Below are 23,282 nucleotides of genomic sequence, written 5' to 3' on the forward strand. Positions count from 1 at the left end.
TCTCGGCAACTTCATCACACTGGCCGTGGCAGCCACAGCCCTGATTGATTTCCCAACAGAGCAGGTTAAACGTCTACCAGTAGGGAACTACCTAAATAAATAAGGGTACAAACCAACAATGAAATACCATACAGCCATTAAAAACACATTCCAGGGTTCTTAACAGCACGGAAAATATTCCGAATGTAATTAACGCTAGGTGGAAAAAGCATCAGGTTACCAAACTGGATATGCTCCATAATATGAAGGCAAAACAGTGAGTAGTATATATTCTGGACTACAGCCCCTTACACAGCTAGACATTACCACCCAGAGCTAAATCTAGAACGTGTGGACACACACACGCACCCCCACATATACTACAGAAGGAAAATGGAACAATAGTTACTCTTCTTCCCTCTGAGTTGTGGGTAAATTTTATTTACTACTTTATACTTTTCTGTTGTTTTCCAAATCTCCTACAATGTACAGGAACATCTTAAATAAGGGGGAGAAAAATAACTTTTTTAAATTGTTCAGCAAGCAAAGACAGATGGGTAGGCTTCTCTGCCACCTTGTGAGACACCAGCCCCGCCCAGCGCAAGCACCTGCAGCCAGGACCCAGCCCCGCCCCAGCCCCAGCGCCCAGCAGCACAGCCTCAGGAAGCAATGAGGGAATGAGCGCAAGGCCTGCAGCCCCTCTCAGGACACCACTGCAGCCCTTCCACACTGACAAACTTCCTAGGAAAATGTGTCCCACTCACAACTTGGGAGATGCCACCAAGTGCAAGGGGCCGGACTGCCCCACACGTACCCACCACTGTCCCCACCGGCCTACTCATCAGAGGGGCCCAGGGAGTTGAATACAGACTCATGGACAGAGGTTCTCTTAAAAAAGCAAAACAGACACATTCCCCACCAAGATCAAGATGACAGTTTCATACACTGAAGAGGTGAGGGCAACCTCCTGGAGAAACAGGCATGCAAAGAGACTTGACTAATGACCCTTGACTACTTTGAAGAACAGTTAACATCTGAAGAAACTAACCTGCGTATAGATTTTGAGTTGGAAATCATGCTACCCGCACAGGCCAAGAGCAACAGAAGGGGCTCTGACCAGTGCAATCTCTCCCTGTTGTCCATTTTCCACCTCAGTGATGCACACTCAAGATTTTCTCTTTTCTCTTTGGGCTGGGGAGGTCTGATATTTGAGCTTCATCACATCTGAAAACTTTAACTCATCCCTCCCCATCCTCCAAGGCTGTATGCCTTTGCCTCTTCTGGGGACAGAGCCCACATCCACATGCCATTGTAGCCCTCACATAATAAGCCATTTGTCTGTCATTTGTCTGCCTGGTCCCAGAGCCCTGATGCCTGCCTCTCCTAGAACCTCAGGGAGAACTAACTAGGCAGGCCTCACAAACAGCTGCAGCTTTACACGTGTGGACATCAGATTCCGAGCTGCACAGAGCATGGCAGAAGGCAGGGCTACAGACAGTCCCCAAAACTCGCCAGAAAGGGAGCACTGCTGGGTGCCAAGAAGAACCTGGCGCCTGTCCCACAGGCGTGCAAAAGCAGCAAATGTGAGGATGGCTCCACGTGCAGGCTTAGGACTGAGATTCCTGCATCTTCAGGAATGGACCTTTAAGGAATGTTAAGTTCATCCCCATTGTTATACTGCCAAGGAAACAAAAGCAGGAGAAGGTCCAGCCATTCACCTGAGTGCACCCTGTGAGCTTGTCAATGGGGAGCTGGGCCCACAACCTGCCTCCAGATGCCCAGGCCATTATCCTTTCTCAGTTTCCTCCTGGCCCAGGGACACCTGACAGGCTCCAGTGAACAAGCACGTTGGTGCTCCCACTGCAGGTTGCTCTAATGGGAAAACTAAGCAGTGTGATCCAAAATATAAAGGGAAAACAAGAAACTAGATAACGTAGCTTCTCTGTGTGGACAGAAATGGGAATTCTGGATCTGAAAGTTCTATGGGAGAGAGAGAGAGAGAATAACAATCCCCCAGGGTCTTACCTCGCTCCCCTCTTGGAGTCAAGAATCAGTAAGTAAAAGACCAGGAGGAAGGAGAAAGCTGAACCTAGAGGCAGAATTATCAGTCTGGGGAGGTCCCTTGAGGGAACCACAAAGCTGTGCAATGAGGAAAGGTTTCCAAGAAAAGAAACATCTCCATACTCACCACATTTGGTTTTAGAGAGCAGCAAAAGAGCCGAAGGGCAATGTCCCAGTGGACAACACAGGACTGAATGGAGAAAAAAATGGGCAGGGATGGAGATACAGATCTGGGAATCATCTAAGTAAAAAAGGTTCCAGAAGCTATAAAATTTCCTGATCATACCACAAAAATCTAGTTTAGGAGTCTGAAAAATAGAGAATCCAGCTAAGATAAGGAACTAAAGGTCAGCTGTAAATGGTAACAGAAGACGTGAAAGAGGGAAAAGAACCAATGCATGTTTAGAAGCTGGTCAGGAGGATAATAAATTTAACACAATATAGATAAAGCATGGGGACTAAATCTGTCAAAGCAAGAACAGGTACACCTGAGAGGGCAGGAAAGAAAAGGAAGAGATTGGGCTAGAGCTAATTCAGGAGAGCAGGCAGACACACTCCAGACCCCAGTCTTCCAGCTATATGGATAAATGGAAGCTCAGCACAGCGCCAGTCCTCGGCCCAGGCTCTGCAAACTGAAATTTACATTCCTGAAAAGGAAGGCAGCCCTTATACACGTCCCCATCTACCATTCCAGTGTCCTGAGGGAACACAAGCGTGAGCACAGAGGAAAGTCCCCACACAGCAAGAATCCAATATCATTAGTGCTGCTTTGAGAAAACAGAAGACACTGGGTAACAGGAAGCACCCCAGGCCCGTGGAGGCAGTCATATGCGGGTCCCAGGGCCTGGCAGTGACCCCCAACCCCCCGCCCCAAGACGGCTGGCGTCATCTCTACCACACTCCCACCTGTAACAGGAGCACCATCAGAGCACTTCACAACCGCCCCAGGACCACTACAGCTAACTTGATTTTGTTTTGCACAGCTGAACCAATAATAATGGTGCACAGTCAAATCAAACAGGAACTTGAAAGCTCACTCATGGGCTGGAAGTTGGTTAAAGCAGTCAGCCCCATGCAGTTAGTAAAACCAGTTTGTTAATGTTAACTTGTCTTCCACCACACACCATGATTAAGAATGAAAGAGCACAGCAAACAAGTTCAGTTACCCATGAACAACGTGGGAAATATAACTTTTTCTTGCCTAGTAAAAGAAAGGAAAACATATTAAACAGTAATACAAATACTATTTTCACACCATGCCCTAAAATTAGTTTACGTTCACCTACACCCAACCCAAAAGAAATCAGACTGGCTTACAAAATTAGGACAAGTGATACGTAAGAAGCTAAACGAAAGCTATGGAGAAAACAAGAACATTTTTGAGAGAACTCAAATGACTGCACTGCATGTGAACTGGTGTCCTTTTGGATGAGTGATATGAACGGCTGGTAGCAGTTGGAGGAAACAGCAACAAAAGGGAAGTAGGCCCAGCAACCCGCATTTTAGGGACTGAAGTGATCAGACTAGATAAAATCCTGACTCCAAGAAGCCCTCAACTAATCAGAACTTACAAAATATTTTCAAATCCCATAAAGCAATACATAACAATAAGGCTTTATGTTTACGTGGTAAGGCGTTGCTTCATCTCAAGATTCTGAGGGAAGCAGGAGCGCACAGTGTATACACACACATTCAATACGTGCACACGCACGCAAACCAACTTTGGCAAACTCTCCCAAACAGTAACAGTGCTACAGACAGACTCCTTGGAGTGAGAGGCAGCAGGCAAGTTCTAGAGCCAAAGGCTTTTTTTAAATGGAAAGCTTCTTCTCATGCTGAAACTACAAGCTACACTTCTACAAGAACTGTCATTTATGCTTTTAACCAGCCAGGTCTAATAATGGTGCTGGGAGTGGGGATATTTACCCCTTCCTTTTGCAGCAGGTATATGCCATCATGGTTTTTATCTAGTCACCAGGTGAGCAGGAAGGAAGGCCAGAGGTAAAAAGCCAGGCAGGCCAAAAGGAAGCCAGAATCAAAGCAAAGCAGCAAGGAAGTAAGAACATAGCAAAACCCACACGAGAGTTATCCTCAGGAAGATGGCAACTACAAACGTAACTCGAGCAAGAATAGGTTAATATTTGAGTGTGCATATACAATCCATTTACCATGTAAACTAAACACTTGAGAAAAAGCCAACCCACAAAACCATGTCTCATTCTTAACAGAAAGAATACAATTAAAAATTTGTTCTGGGCTTCCCTGGTGGCACAGTGGTTGAGAGTCCGCCTGCCGATGCAGGGGACACGGGTTCGTGCCCCGGTCCGGGAAGATCCCACATGCTGCGGAGCGGCTGGGCCCGTGAGCCATGGCCACTGAGCCTGCGTGTCCGGAGCCTGTGCTCCGCAACGGGAGAGGCCACAATGGTGAGAGGCCCGCGTACCGCCAAAAAAAAAAAAAATGACACTCCTCAAGGTTGCCTGGAACTCCTAAACATGTGGAATATTAATTTTATTCTTACCACCACTGAGGAGCCCCAACGGTTAGAATAAAGTTCTGATTTATATGTTGATATTTTAGAATGTGCTTTTAATGAAATGTGTATAAAGAAAGCCCTGATTTATATATTATTTTAGAATGTGCTCCTTAATGAAATACATATACTTCAAGGTAGAATTCTCTTAAGGGAGAGAGAAAAACCAGAACACTCCACTCCACAAGGATGAACAACAAAAAGCTTTTTAGAGTGGACTATGTATCAAATCAAGGCCTCCACAAATGTGCCACTGTCACTGAGGAAAGCAGAAAATACAAGTTCCTTTAAGAAGTTGTGAAAATTTCTATACTGCTTTCACAGAACAAGGACAAGCTGCCTCTATGACTCAAAGCAGAGACAGTGGCAAGGGACCACTGGTGCCTCAGTTGCTGCTCCACTACCAGCTACCTTAAGTCACACGGTCAGCATCTCAGACCATAGGTCCTAACCAGTTACCTAGACCAAGGCACACCCATACAAGAGTATATGCATGCAGCATTTTGTTGGTTTGTTTTTTTTTTAATTGAGTAGAACAATATGTACTGACAACGGAAAGATACTGGCAATATAAGTCACCACAGGCATATTGTAGAGCAGTATTTAAAGTATCCCAGGGACTTCCCTGGTGGCACAGTGGTTAAGAATCCGCCTGCCAATGCAGGAGACATGGGTTCGAGACCTGGTCCGGGAAGATCCCACGTGCCGTGGAGCAACTAAGCCCATGCGCCACAACTTCTGAGCCTGTGCTCTAGAGCCCGCAAGCCACAACTACTGGAGCCCGCGTGCCTAGAGCTTGTGCTCCGCAACAAGAGAAGCCACCGCAATGAGGAGCCCGCGCACCACAATGATGAATAGCCCCTGCTCGCCGCAACTAGAGAAAGCCCGTGTGCAGCAACGAAGACCCAATGCAGCCAAAAAAAAAAAAGAATCCGTCTGCCAATGCAGGGGACACAGGTTCGATCCCTGGTCCGGGAAGGTCCCACACGCCATGGAGCAACTAAGCCCGTGCTCCACAACTACTGAGCCTGCGCTCTAGAGCCCACGAGCCACAACTACTGAGCCCACATGCCACAACTACTGAAGCTCACATGCCTAGAGCCTGTGCTCCGCAACAAGAGAAGCCACCGCAGTGAGAAGCCCGCGCACCGCAACAAAGAGTAGCCCCCGCTCGCCGCAACTAGAGAAAGCCCGCGCGCAGCAATGAAGACCTAACACAGCCAAAAATAAATAAATTAATTAAATAAATAAAATAAAATAGCCCATAAGTTTTTAAAAGTGTATAGCAGATGCATAAAAATATGATTTTACATGCCTAGGAATAACTATAAGGATGCAAAAACAGTGTGAAAACGGAAAACACTTTTTACTTTATATACTCTGTACCAACTGACATATTTTTTGTATTAAGGATGTACCACTGCTTTAATCTTACAACAATTTTTTTTAATTCTCAATTCCCCAAAAAACATCTTCACATTATACAAAACTTGTATCTCCTAAACTGTACTTGATCCAGTGGTTTTATATTTTTCTAAAATCTTCAGACAGAAGGTTTGTTGAAGAGTTCACACATACATGACCATCATGTTCTCTTCTACTCTTAACAAATATTTGCCAAGAAAGTCTACTAGCCTGCAAGCACCTTGAGCACAAGGACTGCATCATAGTCATCTTTAAATCCCCAGAGCCTAACACAGCTGCCTTTCAAGAGTCTGCTTCCCAGGACAGAAGCTTCAGAGTCAGGGTTCCCAGGGCAACAGACTCCATGGGGACTAGAAGACAACAGACTTCATGTCCCCTAAGATCTCAATGATAACGCTTCAGGTAGGTTTATCAAACTGAGTTTATCTTTTCAAAGTTCAACAAGCTCAATTAATAATGGGCAACTTCACTACCCAAAAAATTAACGTTTAGAATTTCCAAGACTTACCCTTTGTCGAAGAAAGACGTGTGCCCTGATCGAGAGAACTTCGTGCCGTTGCTATTCATCACCCCACAGTTAACATTCCCTGAAATATAGGATTTTCGTGATGCTTGGTCCTTTGCAAAATTCCTGCAAGCTGCTAATTTGGATTCTAAAGCCTACAAAAGGAAGAAGGAATGATTTGGTTGTCAAAACAGTAGCTGCACATAAAAATTTGCATTTCAAACCATTTCTATTTCAAGACTCAAATCTTATTCTCTCAGTTGATAATGGTGGCTGTTTAAGCCATATCAATCACCTTTCTAATAGAAAGAGGGAATATTTATGCTGACTCCCTTTCTAATGAACTCAGAATATACATTTCTCTCAGTGTTACTGAGGGATACAGATATAATCCTCACCTTACAACTAAGAAAAATGTGGCACAGTATACAGAGATGTATCCCAGGTCTCTTGGCCCTATCCACCATTTCTTTCTAAGTTGTGGACTGTTAGTTGGCTAGTTGGGTGTGTGCGTGTGTGTGTTTTGGGAGCAAGCATTTTAAAGAATGCAAAAACATCACTTGAAAAATTTTTAAAGTGGCCAATTCTTTCTTTAGGGCTTCAGGTTAGTCATTTCTACTGTATCAGAATGGATAAGTTCATTTACAACACCTCACATGAAGTTAAATGCTACTCTACTTCTGAGAGCACATTGTAAAACTTCTAATACCCTTCGTCTATAATTAAATAATTCACCTGAAAATGACACCAGTCCGTTAGCATTTACCTCTAAACTGAGTGCCTGCTTAGCACCTGTCACCACAACACCTGGTCAGTGCCAGGCTCTACAAACCAACAGATGACATGAAGAGAACAGAAGTTTCTCATCAATTTCCATTGCTCACAAATATCACCAACTCCCCCTTTCCCACAAACACTTTACCAAATCAAACCCCTCTCCCCGAAAAAAAAAAAAGACAAAAAATAGTCCAATCCTATTATCCATGACACTAAGGAATGTGGAATACATAGATAAATTAAACCCACAGGGACTTCCCTGGTGGCACAGTGGTTAAGAATCTGCCTGCCAATGCAGGGGGACGTGGGTTTGAGCCCTAGTCAGGGAAGATCCCACATGCTGAGGAGCAACTGAGCCCGTGCACCACAACTATTGAGCCCACGTGCCACAACTACTGAAGCCCATGTGCCTAGAGCCTGTGCTCCACAAAAAGAGAAGCCACCACAACGAGAAGCCCGCACGCCGCAACGAGAAGCCCCACGCACCGCAATGAAGAGTAGCCCCCGTCACCGCAACTAGAGAAAGCCCGCACGCAGCAACAAAGACCCAACGCAGCCAAAAATAAATGCATAAAATAAATTTAAAAAAATTAAATCCACAGATAACATATTCCACTCTGAGAACCCTCCCCCCATAATTTCAACAACGGCTATTAAGACAGAGCAACAGAAACAGACTGAAACTTCTTTCTCTTCTCCTTTCTTAAAACAAAAGTACCATGACCTAGTAAAATAACAACGAAAAGGAAGAGAGGTAGTGACCTTGTAGGACAAGCTCTGAAAAAGCATTTTTTCAGCATCTTCTTAAATAGACACATACACAATAAAACTTGAGAGCCATTAATTTCCTATATTCAAGACACTCATTTATTTGTTCTGATATTTGCTGAGAATCTATCATATAACAGGCACAACTTGTATCTGAGGTGTCAGTGAGACAGCCTAATGCAAGCACTGGGTCTGGCAGTCAAAAACAGTGGCCTAGCAATCAAGATTTAGACCATATCCACACCAAGTAGGAGATGAAACTGTGGTTGTGAAGAAGATCAGAAAGGTAAGGACAGAACTCTGAGCAAAATCAACACCGAAAGGGTGGGCAGATGAAGACCCAACAAGGTGACCAACAGGAACAGACAGGAAGGCAAGCAGACGTGACACAGCGACACAGCATCAGAAAAGCAGAGAAAAGAAGTCCATTTCAAAAAAATAAGTCAGTGTTGAATGTTTCAAGTAAAATTAGGACAGAACAGCATCCCTTGGATTTGACAGCACTGAGATCATCAGTGAGCAATTTGAGTGGAGTGAGCAGGAAACATAGCCCAGACTAGGCTATCTGGGGAGTGTGTATGCCATCAAAAATGCTAACAATAAATGGAGACATGCTTTCAAAAACTTGGCTGGGAAGGGAAAAGAGAAACAGAATGACAGCTAAAGAGAGACGCAGGGTAAAAGGAAAGAATAGCTGCTTTTATTTTGCTCTTAAGGTTTAAAAAGTGTATAATATGTAATATATAAATATTAGGTATAAAGTATAAATAGTAAATATAAAGTATATATATGTAATACATTATATATAAATATTGCATATAAATATTAAAACATATAGTAAAAGTCTGAAGATACAGGAGACATAAAGATGAGAAGGCTGGAAGGAATGAGATCCAAAGCACAGAGGGACAAAATTAGCCATGGGAGGAATGTGATACTTTTACCACTGAGATAAAAAGGAAGAACAGCCACAGAGGTAATAATAGGAGAGTACTAAAAGAAGGTTAAGAGAGGAAAACAAAGTTTAAATAGATGGCCTTGATTTCTCAGTGGAAGAGGATGCAAGAGTGGGAATGGGGCTTCCAGGTGAAGTCAGCGGACAAAGTAGTGTGAAGAAGTAGAAAATGAAATATTCATAAAAGTATGCAGGGGCTGGAGGATAACAGCAGACCAAAAATTCTAACGACACCTTAGAAGACAAACTGTCAGCTGAATGTGTAAACAATGCAAGGACTCTAAGTTCAACTTTCGTGCACCATTTCTAAATAAACTACTTAAGGTACTAAAGCAAAACAGGGAACAAAGATGACAACATGGGGTCCAGGAACAGGCAGAACTAACCCAAGAGTATAATGAAGAGAAATTCAAGGCTGACAGCAGTGCAGCAGCCCTAGAAGCATATCAGAGCACTCAGTAAATAAGAAGCCGGAAGATACAAGATATAGCAAAGAAAGTGTATGTTTCTTCCCTCCACAAGAAAACAAAGGTAATCAGAAATGCTAAGTAAGACCCATGATAACAAAAATATCCAATGATATACAAATTATATATGCATACAAAGGCCGAATGTAATTTTAAAAAATAAAAATGGTTGAATTCATTGAAATGACAGGATTTTAGCTTTTTTCTTTTTATTTATTTTATTGTGATCTTGTAAAAATTGTTTTGCAATGAAAATAATAAAAAAGATGGCCAATTTAAAAAAATGTTAAGAAAAAGACATACATGTCAACTGTGATACAAATATGAAAAAACCTAATATGGTTTTGAGTAAATAATAGGTAAAGAACAAAATGCTTGAAACACCTGTTGAGCAGCACAAGTAAAACAGCCCTAGAGCCCAGCTCCTCCTCTATGATTATTCAGTAAATAATACACATGTAGGCATAATATTTTAGGTGCTGTTGACTAATTTTCAGAACCAACCAATGGAGAGCTCAAGAAGGAACAGAGACACACACACACAACAGGGAGCTGAGATACAGTCTAATAAATTCATAAACATAGTTTAAGCATGTTATTTAAAGTTATAAAAATAACCAACAGAAGAACAAAAAAAAAATTAGGAGGATGTAAGTTAAATTCCTCATCTTTTTGCTTAAAGTTGTTAAAATACTGAAAAGCAAGCACACTCCTTCAAGTTATAGGTTACAACAAATAGGTTACACTATTACAACGCAACTCTTACGACAGCTAGGTTAAAGAAATTATGTTAGGAGTAAGGGAAGATTGCTCTATGTATGAATGACTTGTACACATTACTTTTTACAGTAACTTTAAAATGCAGATTTAGAGTTAATCTGACGGTCAGACAATAATTTTATGAGCCAGAAAAGGTAACAATAGGACCTTCTATCTTGGCCTCCCATTTCTTCTTTATGTAAAGTATAATGCAATTTCTGCTTTTTACAGAGTCACACGCACACAAAAATAAGTGAATGGGCAGTGGATAGTGGGAAGTTTCAGGGGTAGATTATTGAAAAGAGAAAAGTCACTGAGGGAAACAGGAAAGAAAACTGACTAATGCTAGAAATGCTAACTTTATAGTGGCTTAAAAATCCACAAGGTCATATGACTGTTTCCTGTGATCTGGATGCAGGAAAGAAATCCAGTTCCTTGACTGATCCAGGCTGCAGGTCTCCTCCATGGCCAAAGAGCCCATGAGTCAACAATGGCAGAGTAAGCGATCCGTGGATCACAGATGAGTAGGAACAAAGTGAAAGCAAGAGATAAGTGAAAAATCAAAACAAGAGGACTGCTCTCGATAAAGTCAAAGAGTAGGTATTACACAGAGTAAAAAATTGAATAAGCACAAAACCAAGTTTAATATTCCAAAAGCCGAAATGTTCTGGAATGCAAGGTTAGAGCCAAGGAGACAGCACAGGAGTTGAGGGGGCCAAGCAGCAGTAAGACGTGTATGACTAAGAGAAGAAATTCATGTCATGAGCCAATGCGGAAGTCCTATGAAGAAAAAGCCCGGGGATGACCAGGAGGACAGCAGGCAGAGCAAAGAAAAGGATCAGAGGGCGGTATAAGACACACAGCCTTAGAGGAAGGAGGAGGAATCACGATGTTTTAGTAACAGCCATGGGGAACATGAAGAAGGCCCAGTGGGAACCTGGGAGCTAAGCGCAGGGACCCTCTGCAGAGGCACTGGCAAGGCTGAGCCCTGGAGGTGTTCACAGTCTCAGCTGGTCACTGGATGCTCTTGCTTCTCAGCTTAATTACAGACTTTAACACAGGAAGGTATCCTTTTTTCTTCCCTCGCTGCAAATTAAGAAATAATTCATTACCTTGGCAGCTGAAACACCTAGTGATAAATAATTAAAGGCTTACCCCTACTTTCCGTAAGAGGTCCCCCACGATGTTTAGTGCTGATATCCTAGCTGAAGGAGTCAGTGGACTGGTACCAAAGCCGTTTGGTATAGCTAGAGAAAAATAAAAGGTGAGTGATTACTCTTGCAGTTCCCTTTACATTTGGGTTTTGATATTACAAAGCAGTATACGCTCAATGAAAAATCAGTATAGTATTCCAAACTGTGGACAAAGTGGAGATACCACAAATATCTCCGTTGGATGTTTAGATTATATCCAATTTTTCATCATTATAAACAATGCTAAAAGGACATATACCCTTAAAACATCTAGACAAGTATTTCTGGATTTCCTGCCAATTTGATAGTCACTTTGTTTTAATTTTTGTTTCCCTAATCAAAGAGTCATTTGAATCTTTTTTTCTGGAAGTCATCTGTTTAATCTCTGCACTTTTTTCTACTGGGTTGTCTTTAATCAATTTGCAAGGGCACTATACACTATAGATATTCACCTTTTCTCTTATATATGTTGTACTTCCCAGTGTGACATTTATCTCTTCAACTTTGTGGTTTGGGGGGGAGCCTTGGGCTTCCTCACTGCAACATAATAAAAATGTTCCCCACATTTTCTCCTAATGTTTTTCTAAAAAACTTTTCACCACTTAGATTAGTAAACTCATCAAATATCTAAATTTTTCCCCTCCAAATGGATATCTAATTGTCATAATACCATTTAGTGAAAAAGATTTATCTCATCTGAAATGGCACTAAAACCACACACTGAATTCTCTATACATTTCAAGTTCCATTAAATTATTTGTCTATTCTACCAGAAATATGCTGCTTTAGTTATTATAGTGTTAAAATATATTTCCTAAAGGGCAAAGCCTCTTCTTGTTACTAACCTATTTCAAACTTTTATTGACTATTCTTGCACATTTACTCTTCCAGAGTAACTTTATTAAAAATAAAGTTTTAGGGGCTTCCCTGGTGGCACAGTGGTTGAGAGTCCGCCTGCCGACGCGGGGGACACGGGTTCGTGGCCCGGTCCGGGAAGATCCCACATGCCGCAGAGCGGCTGGGCCCATGAGCCATGGCTGCTGAGCCTGCGCGTCCGGAGCCTGTGCTCCGCAATGGGAGAGGCCACAACAGTGAGAGGTCCGCATACCGAAAAAAAATAAAAAATTAAAAATAAATAAATAAAGTTTTATTTTTATTTTATATTTGGCTGCATTGGATCTTTGTTGCTGCACGTGGGCTTTTCTCTGGTTGAGGGGAGTGGGGGCTACTCTTTGTTGCGGTACGCGGGCTTCTCATTGCGGTGGCTTCTCTTATTGTGGAGCACGGGCTCTAGGCACACGGGCTCAGTAGCTGTGGCTCGCGGGCTCTAGAGCGCAGGCTCAGTCGTGGCGCACAGGCTTAGTTGCTCCGCGGCATGTGGGATCTTCCCGGACCAGGGCTCAAACCCGTGTCCCCTGTGTTGGCAGGCGGATTCTTAACCACTGCACCACCAGGGAAGCCCCACAGTAACTTTAAAATGAACTTCACAACTTAAAAAACCTATTCGAATTTTTATTAGAAATTTAAACTATTGAATGATTTGGGGAAAATGGATATTGCAACTAAATTAAGTCTTCCTATTCTGAATCATGGTATTTAACATGATAATTATTCACATCTTCTTTCATGCCCCTCAGCAAAGGTTTTCAGTCGTGCACATTTCTTCAATTTATTTTTGAGATATTAAAGCATGGCGGTTAAGAGCTCTGGAGCTAAACTGCTAGAAACACATCCATCTCTGCCATTAACTGTGTGACCTTAAGTAACCAAATGTGAAAGGGGGCTAATAATAGCACTTAAACCATAAGGTTGTTGTTAAGTTTAAATTCATTAATAAATTTTTTAAATGCAGAGCACACAGTAAGTGCTCAATAAATGTTACTATTATTTTTATCTGCTTTCTACAGAGTTGTAATCAGCAGGTAAAATGCTTTTGTTGCTGCTGCTGCTACCCTTGTCCTCTAGAATATAATCACACTGAAGGTAGCAACTTAGTCTTATTAGACTACTATCCTCCCCACATCCTGAGTAATACTTGACACATAACAGGTGTTCAGTGTGATACAAATAAACTGCTATACTTCTCTTGGCAGCAATTTCTGGATCTTGTTTTTCCCTATTCCCCTCGAATTTTATATTTTAGGTATTATTAAATCTGTACTTTTATGGTAAGTTGTCTTGAATGCTTTTTGGAAACAGGCATTTTTATCAATAAAACACAATTAGAGCTAGACCACTTCGTAGAGATCAGCTCTTCAATCTTGCCACTGATTTCTCTAACCTCTGGCTTCTCACTGTGTCTGTGCAGACTTTCTTGTCATGAAACGGCAGCTTTTAGGTCAGTGGAAGCTCATGCTATCAGTTCCAATTGAAAAACATGTCTGACTGGACAAATATTACTGCCTTAGGGCTGACATTATTGTAACTGTGCCAGAGCAAAGCTGCATGTCCTACTAACACCCCCTTGAGGTTCCAGACTATTCTGATTAGTGCTCAACTAAAGAACTTTCAGAATTTATCTGCATAATTCTAATTAGTAACATAAAAGCAAAGCTTTGTTAATTCTCAAATGCTAGTAATTCTAAGGTCCTCAAATACACAAGCAGCCATTCCGGAAAAACGAGAGCTTCTGATGACTGCTGTACTCTATATGCTGCCTGCTCTGTATTCTCAGCAGCAGAGTCAGCACATACCACTACAATCAATAACGTAACTATACAGAATTCTCACATACCTTACCTCAGCTCATAAAAAGACGAAAATAGGGTGACTTATCTATTGAAGGGCTACTGAGCACTTGAAATGTGGCCAACGCAATCAGAAACTCAATTTTAAATTTTAATTCATTTAAATCAATAAAAATTTTAAATTTAAATAGTCACACTGGAGTAGCTACTGTATTGGGCAGCACAAACATGGAGTGCACCAACCACCCAGACAGAAACCTTCTCGTATCACTCTGAAAGATAAAGTCCTATATTTTTTAAAAAAGTGTGAAGAAAGACAGCTTCCATTGGGGGAGAAGAAAGTATGGGGGGGTGGGGGGTGGAAGTAGCTGAAATATGATCTCCAAGCTGCAAAAACTAAATAAATCTCAATTGAGAGCTTCAGGGTTCCGTTCTTAACGTTCTATCTAGTGGCTACTAAATCGTTTTTCGGCTTACCTGGATGTAAAAAACACCCTGACTGATGGCAAAAGGCATATTCTTTCTGTACTATTCATCAGTTACTCTGAACATCACCTATGAAAATGGCAGCTACTGAGGCATGTTATAGAATGGACATGTCCACGCAAGCCAATCTTAAGACAAGTCTGAATGGTAACTCAGTGAGTCTCTGTACTTTCTGTGTATAAAGCCTTCTAGTCTCCCATGATATGTCAAGTGGCAAAAGAAATAAAACTGCATTTAAATACAATCCCAAACACAACACCATAAAGCAACTATACTCAAATAAAAATTAATTAAAAAAAAATACGATCCCAAAACTTGTGTGTAATAAGGTGGCACAAACACAAAAAAGCACACACAATAGAAAAAATTCAAAGTGTTAATAAGAGTTGACTTTGAGCCCTAAGATTGCAGATGGATTTTATTTTTTCTCTTGTTCTTAATTTTTTCTACATGAACATGTATTACTGCTATAGTCAAAAAATAAACTTCCCTTAAAAACCTTTATTAAAATTTCAATTTATTAAGCTGCTCTTGTCTTAAATGTAGCCCTCATCTCACTGTTTCCTACTAATGAGTTGGCCTAGGAGAACAATGCCTTCTGCTTCACTCAGTGCTAGATTTAACCAACTTTTAAACTAAAATGATTGCTTAGGGACCTCCCTGGTGGTCCAGTGGTTAAGACTCCGTGCTTCCAATGCAGGGGGCATGGGTTCGATCCCTGGCTGGGGAACTAAGATCCCACATGCCACACAGCATGGCCAAAAAAAAAAAAATTAAAATGATTGCTTAAAACTTAGCAACCCCTGCTTCACCAGCAAAGCCTCTTAAGTGGATAATCAACCACAGGTTCAAAAAGAAAAGACACTACAAACCTTTTGGTGAAGGAAAGCTGTTCTCTGTTCCTTTGCCAACAGGAGTAGCTGGCAAAGAAAGTGATGCTTGGACAGCAGAATCCATCTTTTCACAGTCTAGAGTTGGAGAACTGGGAGCCGACTTTCTCGTTACTTCCTGCTGTCTCTCTCGAACAGCTAGTTCTTGTCTTAAATCTGTAAAATGTTGCAAAAGTAGTAATATTCACTAGAGGAAGCAAATACATCACGCAAAGTCACATCTGAAATGGCATAAAGACACTCTTCCTAAATTACTACTTCTCAAAAATGAATTTCCTATTTAACAATTTTTATTTCCAGGGGAATAAAAATGACAACAACCCTACTGTCTACATGATCATTTAGACTTTAAAAATGCTATAAAGTTAACAGAACAATTATTTATGCCTATATGAAAAAAGAAATAGGGCAGAGTCCAAAGTAGAACTCACAGTGAACATATATGACACAAAAATAAATATTCTTTACCAACTCATTTGCATTTATTTTGAAATGATGATGTAGTTTGGGGATTATTACAAAATCAATGAAGTGTATTTTTGTCATTTTAAATGGCTTGGCTTTTTTTTTTTTTTACTAACTATCCTATGAAATACTTTGTTTTGAAAGGAAGTAGTCAAAATAGTTGCAAATTGTTTTCTTGTTTTGAAATATTGAATTTTTAACCCAAAATTTATGTTTTCTTTTCCAGTTATACAATTAACCTACAGAATACTTGCTTATTATTAAAAAAAGATACAAAGTTACCATACTCCTGGGTATGTATCAAAAAGAATTCAAAGTAGGACACCGAGATATTTGCACATCCATGTTCATTATGGACACATGATAAGTGAAATAAGCCAGTCACAAAAAGATAAATACTGTATGATTTCACTTATATAAGGTATCTAGGGTGCAGTAGTCCCTCCCTTATCTGAGGAACATATGTTCTAAGACCCTCAGTGGATGATTTACGTCCACTGAGCGTGATGGTGCAAAATTTCATCCTGCTACTCAGAACAGCACACAATTTAAAACTTACGAATTGTTGAGTTCTGGAATTCTCCACTTAATATTTTCAGACTGCAGCTGACCATGGGTTACTGAAACCATGGAAAGCTAAACCTCGGATAAGGAGGGACTACTGTAGTCACACCTAACAACATAAGTAGAACTGCAAGGCTTCCCTGGTGGCACAGTGGTTAAGAATCTGCCTGCCAATGCAGGGGACACGGGTTCAAGCCCTGGCCCAGGAAGATCCCACATGCCGCGGAGCAACTAAGCCTGTGTGCCACAACTACTGAGCCTGTGCTCTAGAGCCCGTGAGCCACAACTACTGAGCCTGCATGCCACAACTACTGAAGCCCGCGCACCTAGAGCCCGTGCTCCACAACGAGAAGCCACCGCAATGAGAAGCCCGCGCACCACATGGAAGAGTAGCGCCTGCTCGCCGCAACTAGAGAAAGCCCGCGCACAGCAACGAAGATCCAAGGCAGCCAAAAATAAAAATACATAAATTTATTTTTAAAAAAAGAGAGAGAGAAAGTAAAACTGCAGTTGCCAGGGGCTGGGGAAGGGAGAAATGGGAATTTGTTGTTCAATAGGCAAAGAGCTTCAATTCTGCAACATGAAAAAGTTCTAGAGATCTACAAAACAATGTGAACATAGTTTAACATTACTGAACTGTACCCTTAGAAATGGGTAAGATGGTAAATTTTATGTTACGTGGTTTTTTTTAACCAGAATTGTAAACTTAAAAATAGGATAGAGTTAATATTTTATACATTATATAAATTATGAGTTCTTCAGATGAATAAACCCTCCCCCAAAAAAGGAAAAGTCATGAAAAAAACAATTTTTAGAAGAGCCAATAAACATTAGCAAAAAGTTCTCACAAGTAGTAACCGAAGAACTACAAATTAAAAACAATGTGATATCAATTTTCAACTTTCAAATAGATTTTTAAATAATTTTAAAATCTGTTTTTGGGGCTTCCCTGGTGGCGCAGTGGTTGAGAGTCCGCCTGTCGATGCAGGGGACACGGGTTCGTGCCCCGGTCTGGGAAGATCGCACATGCCGCAGAGCGGCTTGGGCCCATGAGCCATGGCCGCTGAGCCTGCGCATCTGGAGCCTGTGCTCCGCAACAGAAGAGGCCACAACAGTGAGAGACCCCCGTACCACAAAAAAAAAAAAAAAGAAAAGAAAGAAAGAAAATCTGTTTTTATTATTCACAATACTAGTAAACATTGTGAGAAGGACACTCAGTCACTGCCAGAGTGTAAAGTTACCAACTTTCTAAAAAGTAATTTAGCAGCATCCATTACAACCATTAAAGATACTTGTATCCTTTGCCACTTCTAAGAATCTAAGAAAATCAAAGATACTCCCCAATATTATGTACAAGGACACTATTTACAGCAAAAAATTAACCACCAATAATAAAGGACCCATCAAAAAAATCATATGTAATAGAATATTATACATTTTTAAAAACCTGTTTCAAAAGATTTTTTTTAATGGCATGGATTACATTCACTATATTAAAGGAGGATAGAAAAAAATATATATGTATATATAATGTGGTTCCAATTATATAAAGGAAAAAAATATACAGGTATGTTTATGTATAGTCACAGGGAAGAGTGGAAAGAAACACACCAAACTCTTAGTGGGTTCTCTCAAGATAAAGGGATTGACAGAGACTTTTAGTTTCTTCTTTACAATATTCTGCATTCTAACATGCATGAAAGAAAAAAAGAGGGAGGGAAGGAGAATTTTAAAAGAAAGTATATATTCTCTATATGTATAATATATATACAGCAATATGTACACATATGTAATGCTAATATGTGCATGACAAAATTATTTAGGACAAGCAAAAAGGAAAAACTCCAAACAAACCAAGCAGTATATATGCACAGTGGTAATGGTTAAGGCTTTGGGAAACAGACCAGGGTTTGAATCCCTACTGACAACTCAAACTCTCTGTGCCTCAGTTTTCTGACCTATAAAATGGGGATAATAGTACCTACCTCCTAGAGTTGAGGATGTAGATATTGAATAAACAGATTCAAAGTACTTAGCATAGTGTTTGACAAAAGCATATAAACATGTAGCTTTAAAAAGCTGATCCTGAAGCTAGCTTAGCACTCTGGCTCAGGGACAGTAAGGTAATAAATATTCTTTAAGTATAATTTACCTCTTGCTTCATCCTTTAACCTCTGTACAGAGACCAACAAAGATTCCTTTTCATCAAGTTCACTTTCTAAAAATGCATTTCGTTCAATGGCTTGATTTAGCCTTTGTTCAAAGTCTTCCAGCGAAACTATTGTTGCCCTAAAAAAAAAAAAAATGAGAGTCCATGAATTAAATAAATAACGTGCAAATAGCTACTACAAAAGGAAACTGTCAGTTTATCTCATGCCATTTCCTGACCTAGAAAGCCTGGCCCAGTTAAAAGAGAATGATCTCGCCCCCTTCTGACCTCTGGTGCATTTAGTGTCTCTACTACCATTTGGGGCCATTCAATGTCTTCTTTTCTCTTAAATTCCCATCTAAATTCCTTCAAGTGTCTTAAAGGAAGCCTACTTATCATACAATTTATATCTCCCCATTGGACTTTAAACATGAGTCAATGAAGTTTACATATTTTCAGGAAGAAAACTTTTCAATAGTTTTAGAGTATGTTAAGAATTAACTAAGAATTAGTTTAAAACGCAGTCCCAGGTCCCACTCTATTTACTTTCTTCCTACCAAGCTTTTCTTCTTCCCGCATTTCTCATCTTATTCATTCAGCAAACATTCACAGATACCTGCTATGTGCCCTCTACCCACTATGTCCTACAGAAATAAAATTTCCTAACCTCAAGTTAGAACTCTCAATGCCAGGGGTCCCCAGCAGGAGGTGAGCGACATGAGTGAGCAAAACTCCATCTGCCGCTCCGCATCGCTCACATTACCGCCTGAAAACCCCCTCCACTCCACCCCACCCCCTCCCCACCCCCGTCCCTGTCTGTGGAAAAACTGCCTTCCACGAAACCAGTCCCTGGTGCCAGAAAGGTTGGGGACCGCTGCTCAATGCCACGTCCAATTTTACCACCTCCCGTCAACTGTCAAAACGCCTCTCAATTCCATTTGCTCTCCTCCAACCTTCTGCCCTTGGCGTAATTCTTCATCCATCACCTGGATTACTCCTCAATGGTCTTCACATCTCCTCCTCCCTACTTTCAATTCCTCAGTATTATCTTCCCAAATCACAATCTGATAATACTCTTTTGTTTAAAAAATCTTAAGGAGCACCTCTTTGCCTACAGAATGACTTTCAAACATAGCTGAGCACAAGGTTCTCCACAACCTGGCCCCAAACATCTTCTAGTCTCATCTTGTTCAGCCATACTGTCTTTACACACTGCAGTCAAAGTGAAATATTAATACCTCATGCACTTTCCTGCCTCTCTGCCTTCACACCTCTCTCTTCACCGGTTAACATCTACTCCTCCTTGCAGACTCAGCTTCCCCAGTTACCACAGAGCACTTTAGCTGTGCCCTTCTCTATGCCCTGGAGCAGTCTGTACATTCCTCTGTACCAGTGTTTACCACGTGGATTGTCCCTATCTGTCACGCCCAAGGGCAGTGGCTAGTTTATCTTTGTATCCTCAACTCTAGCATCATGCCAAGCATTTAAGTGTCACTCAGATACTAAGGAAAGGAATATCAGACAATAATTGTAAAGTAATAGGAATTAAGTTTGGAATGGTTAAGAAACAACTAATTATAGATATATGCAATCTTGGCAAAGTGACGGCAAGCCACTATAGGCTGTTCTGCAAAATCATAATAAAAGCATTATTTTGAGACAATTCATTGGTCAGTATTAAAACAGAAGAGAATAAAAAGCAGTGAAAATTTAAAGACAGATCAGCTAGGAATTAACTGCAGGACTCAGGTATAAGATGTGAGGACCTTCAAGAAGTGTGGTAGTACTGAGAACATACAGGGAAGATGGAGGAATGAATGAGTCATGTTTTAAAGAAAAACCAACAGGATCAACAATGGTACCTGAAAGAAGAAGGAAAAAGGAAAACCAGAAAGAAAAGCCTGGAAGAGCATTATCTGGGGAGATCAGGATTTTTGGTAAGTTTCAATGTGACGAGTTACAGGTGACATGAAATACCAAAAGGAAATGCTCTGGAACTAGGATCTAGGTGATAGGTCGAGCCTAAAACCAAATTCTAATCACTGACTGCCAACTTCGGTCATTGCAACAGAAGGCACACCGCTCACGTACCGCTTTGCCCGCTCCAGGTCGTCGTTGGCCTGCTCCAGCTCCCTCACGTACTTATGTAGCTGCTCCTTAATGGCCCGGGTCTGACTTAGATCATCTTCTAATACTGAGACCTGCTTGTAGCTCTGTGCATACTGATGCTCCAGTTTCTCCTGAAGGTGTGGGTATAAGGAAGGAAACCATGTGTCATTAACATATAGTTTTCTTTAATAAAGGATGTAACTTAAGTAAGGGGTGGGACAGGGGTGGGTGGAATCCAAGAGATTCACCCACAATCTGAGTTGATGGTACCCCTCTCTCCTTTTTACACTATTTAAAATCAATGACACATTCATTCCAAGTGCCTTAACTCATATAAAATTAGTCAATCGTTCTCCTCTCAAAGAAATTTAATAATGATCTCTCTGAAAAGAGGTAAAATAGTGAAACCGTTGCCTTAAAAACCTCAATCTTGGTGGGGGAACCTCCGGGTTCTTAGGCTGAATGCAGCCCAGGTAAGCACAAAGAAGTTGACTGACAAGAGTTCAAATTCCCTATACCTCACCTTCCCCAAACCTACCCCACTGCCCCGACACAGGAATACCCCAAGCATCTGGCTTAGGCATGTGAGGAAGAGCAGCAAAAAGGGGTTAATCTTTCACTCCTGAAAATTCCTTGTTAGAAGGGAATTTTTAAAAACTAAACTCCAAAACTAAAGGGACTACAAACCATAATGAAATAAATGTGTATTTCATACAAATATAATTTTAAAGTGCCACACAATGAGGTACTCTGTCAAAACAAATAATCAGGCAGCTTTTGAAAATTATAGGAACTACAGCATAATATTATAGCTAGGAACATTGCAGCTAAAAAACTGACAGCTACAGTTTCCAAGTGAACTCCTGAACTCTAAACCACCTTTCCCTTGGTTCCATGAAAGCAAACAGTTTTTGTCAAAAATTCACTTTAGGCCTTTTTACATTTTTATGTTGCCTGCTGCTCTTAAGCTCCACCTAAAAGAATGTATTTCTCATTTTAATAAAACCCAGCAAATGAGGCACCAGCTTTTACTGCCACGATTACCTTTAATGCTTCCACTTCATACTTCAGTCTTTGGTTATCAGCTTGCAAGTCTCTATTTCTTTGTTCAGCCTGTACTAACTGTGCCTCCAACTCTGCTTCTAATTCTCTGCTTCCTTCCTGGAATTCAACTAGCTCATCCCGAGCTTCCTGGAAGCTAATCAGAAACAAAGCGGGAAAGATCAGTTATAGTAGGAAGCATAAGGATCATCCTGAAGATGATTATATATCAATTCAATAATTTTTGCCTGAACGTTATGCTACCATAAAATACACTAAACAATAAAGGCCATCTATTTTGCATCTCTTACTCTATATTCAGGATTCAATGAAAATAAATTATAAGCCTCAAAAGGATTCATTTTTTATACACTTCACCCCTTTCTTATTTAACATATTGATAAAGAAGCACATATTACTATCCACAAATTAGTTTAACATTTAGATTTGTTTTTTCAATGTAATTGGTTTCCTCTGTAATTCTATTATTCAATTTTATGCGTTTAAAAATGTTATTCTGAGAAGGGGTCCATAGGCTTTCCCCAGCCTATGAAGGCACCTATGGCACAAAAAGACTAAGAACCCCTGCCATAGACGCACACTTTCCATATCCACTAGCACAGTACAGTAACTGGCTTCAGCAACAACAGCGAAATAGCAATAAAAGGTTTGACAGGGCTTCCCTGGTGGCGCAGTGATTAAGAATCCGCCTGCCAATGCAGGGGACAAGGGTTCAAGCCCTGGTCTGGGAAGATCCCACATGCCGCGGAGCAAATAAGCCCACGTGCCACAACTACTGAGCCTGCACTCTAGAGCCCACGAGCCACAACTACGGAAGACAGCGAGCCTAGAACCTGTGCTCCGCAACAAGACAAGCCACCGCAATGAGAAGCCCGTGCACAGCAATGAAGACCCAATGCAGCCCAAAAAAAAAAAAAGGTCTGATAAGTCTTACTAAACTGTTAACCAAAGTTGGAAGATGTATATATATTTTAGAAAGATTTCATTTTAAAAAGAAATTTAAGATAAGTTTTGGTACTTAAAAGGTTATCTACAAGTTTTCCCAACTAATTGAAATGATTAAGATTTTATAAAAGGCTCCATATACCCCTGAAGCTCTTGCCCCTCCCTCAAAGCTTTGCTGGCTCCAGACACTGATAACACCTGCCTGAAGAAAGTCTACCCTATGAAGCCCTAGAGAGCTTATCAGAATCTCCAAAAGACCAAAATGATGAGGCAGAATCTGTACACCGAGCAGGCCAAAGATGGCCAAGAGCAGTAATAAGCTTTATAAAAGGAGGTAAACTACCAGGAGAAATCACAAATGACAGTTTTCTTACTATTTTAATAATTCGAGTAATATAAGGATTTATGTCATTTTTATATTATTTAAATACAAGCAATGCTATGACTATTTCTAGAATCCCAATCCTATATCAGAAACTCTAAATTTAGCTTTGCTAAAAAAA

The 23,282-nt window shown here is 40.8% G+C and overlaps 1 protein-coding gene across 3 annotated transcripts in view; it reads right to left on the reverse strand.

The window, feature by feature from the left end:
- NDEL1 (nudE neurodevelopment protein 1 like 1) overlaps positions 1-23,282 on the reverse strand; it is a 73,225-nt gene that overhangs the window by 8,268 nt on the left and 41,675 nt on the right. For 2 of the 3 annotated variants that reach the window (XM_079906026.1, XM_079906028.1), the window contains 6 exons: positions 21,817-21,970; positions 20,755-20,903; positions 18,667-18,803; positions 15,468-15,641; positions 11,385-11,476; positions 6,507-6,658 (listed from right to left, as the gene is read on the reverse strand). In XM_079906026.1, coding sequence (XP_079762152.1) covers positions 6,507-6,658; positions 11,385-11,476; positions 15,468-15,641; positions 18,667-18,803; positions 20,755-20,903; positions 21,817-21,970 — 858 coding nt within the window. Of the gene's footprint in view, positions 1-3,206; positions 3,242-6,506; positions 6,659-11,384; positions 11,477-15,467; positions 15,642-18,666; positions 18,804-20,754; positions 20,904-21,816; positions 21,971-23,282 lie in introns of all 3 variants that reach the window. The other variant, XM_079906027.1, reaches the window with a different exon arrangement.

This window comes from Stenella coeruleoalba, assembly GCF_951394435.1.
Source record: "Stenella coeruleoalba genome assembly, chromosome: 19".
NCBI lineage: Eukaryota > Metazoa > Chordata > Mammalia > Artiodactyla > Delphinidae > Stenella > Stenella coeruleoalba.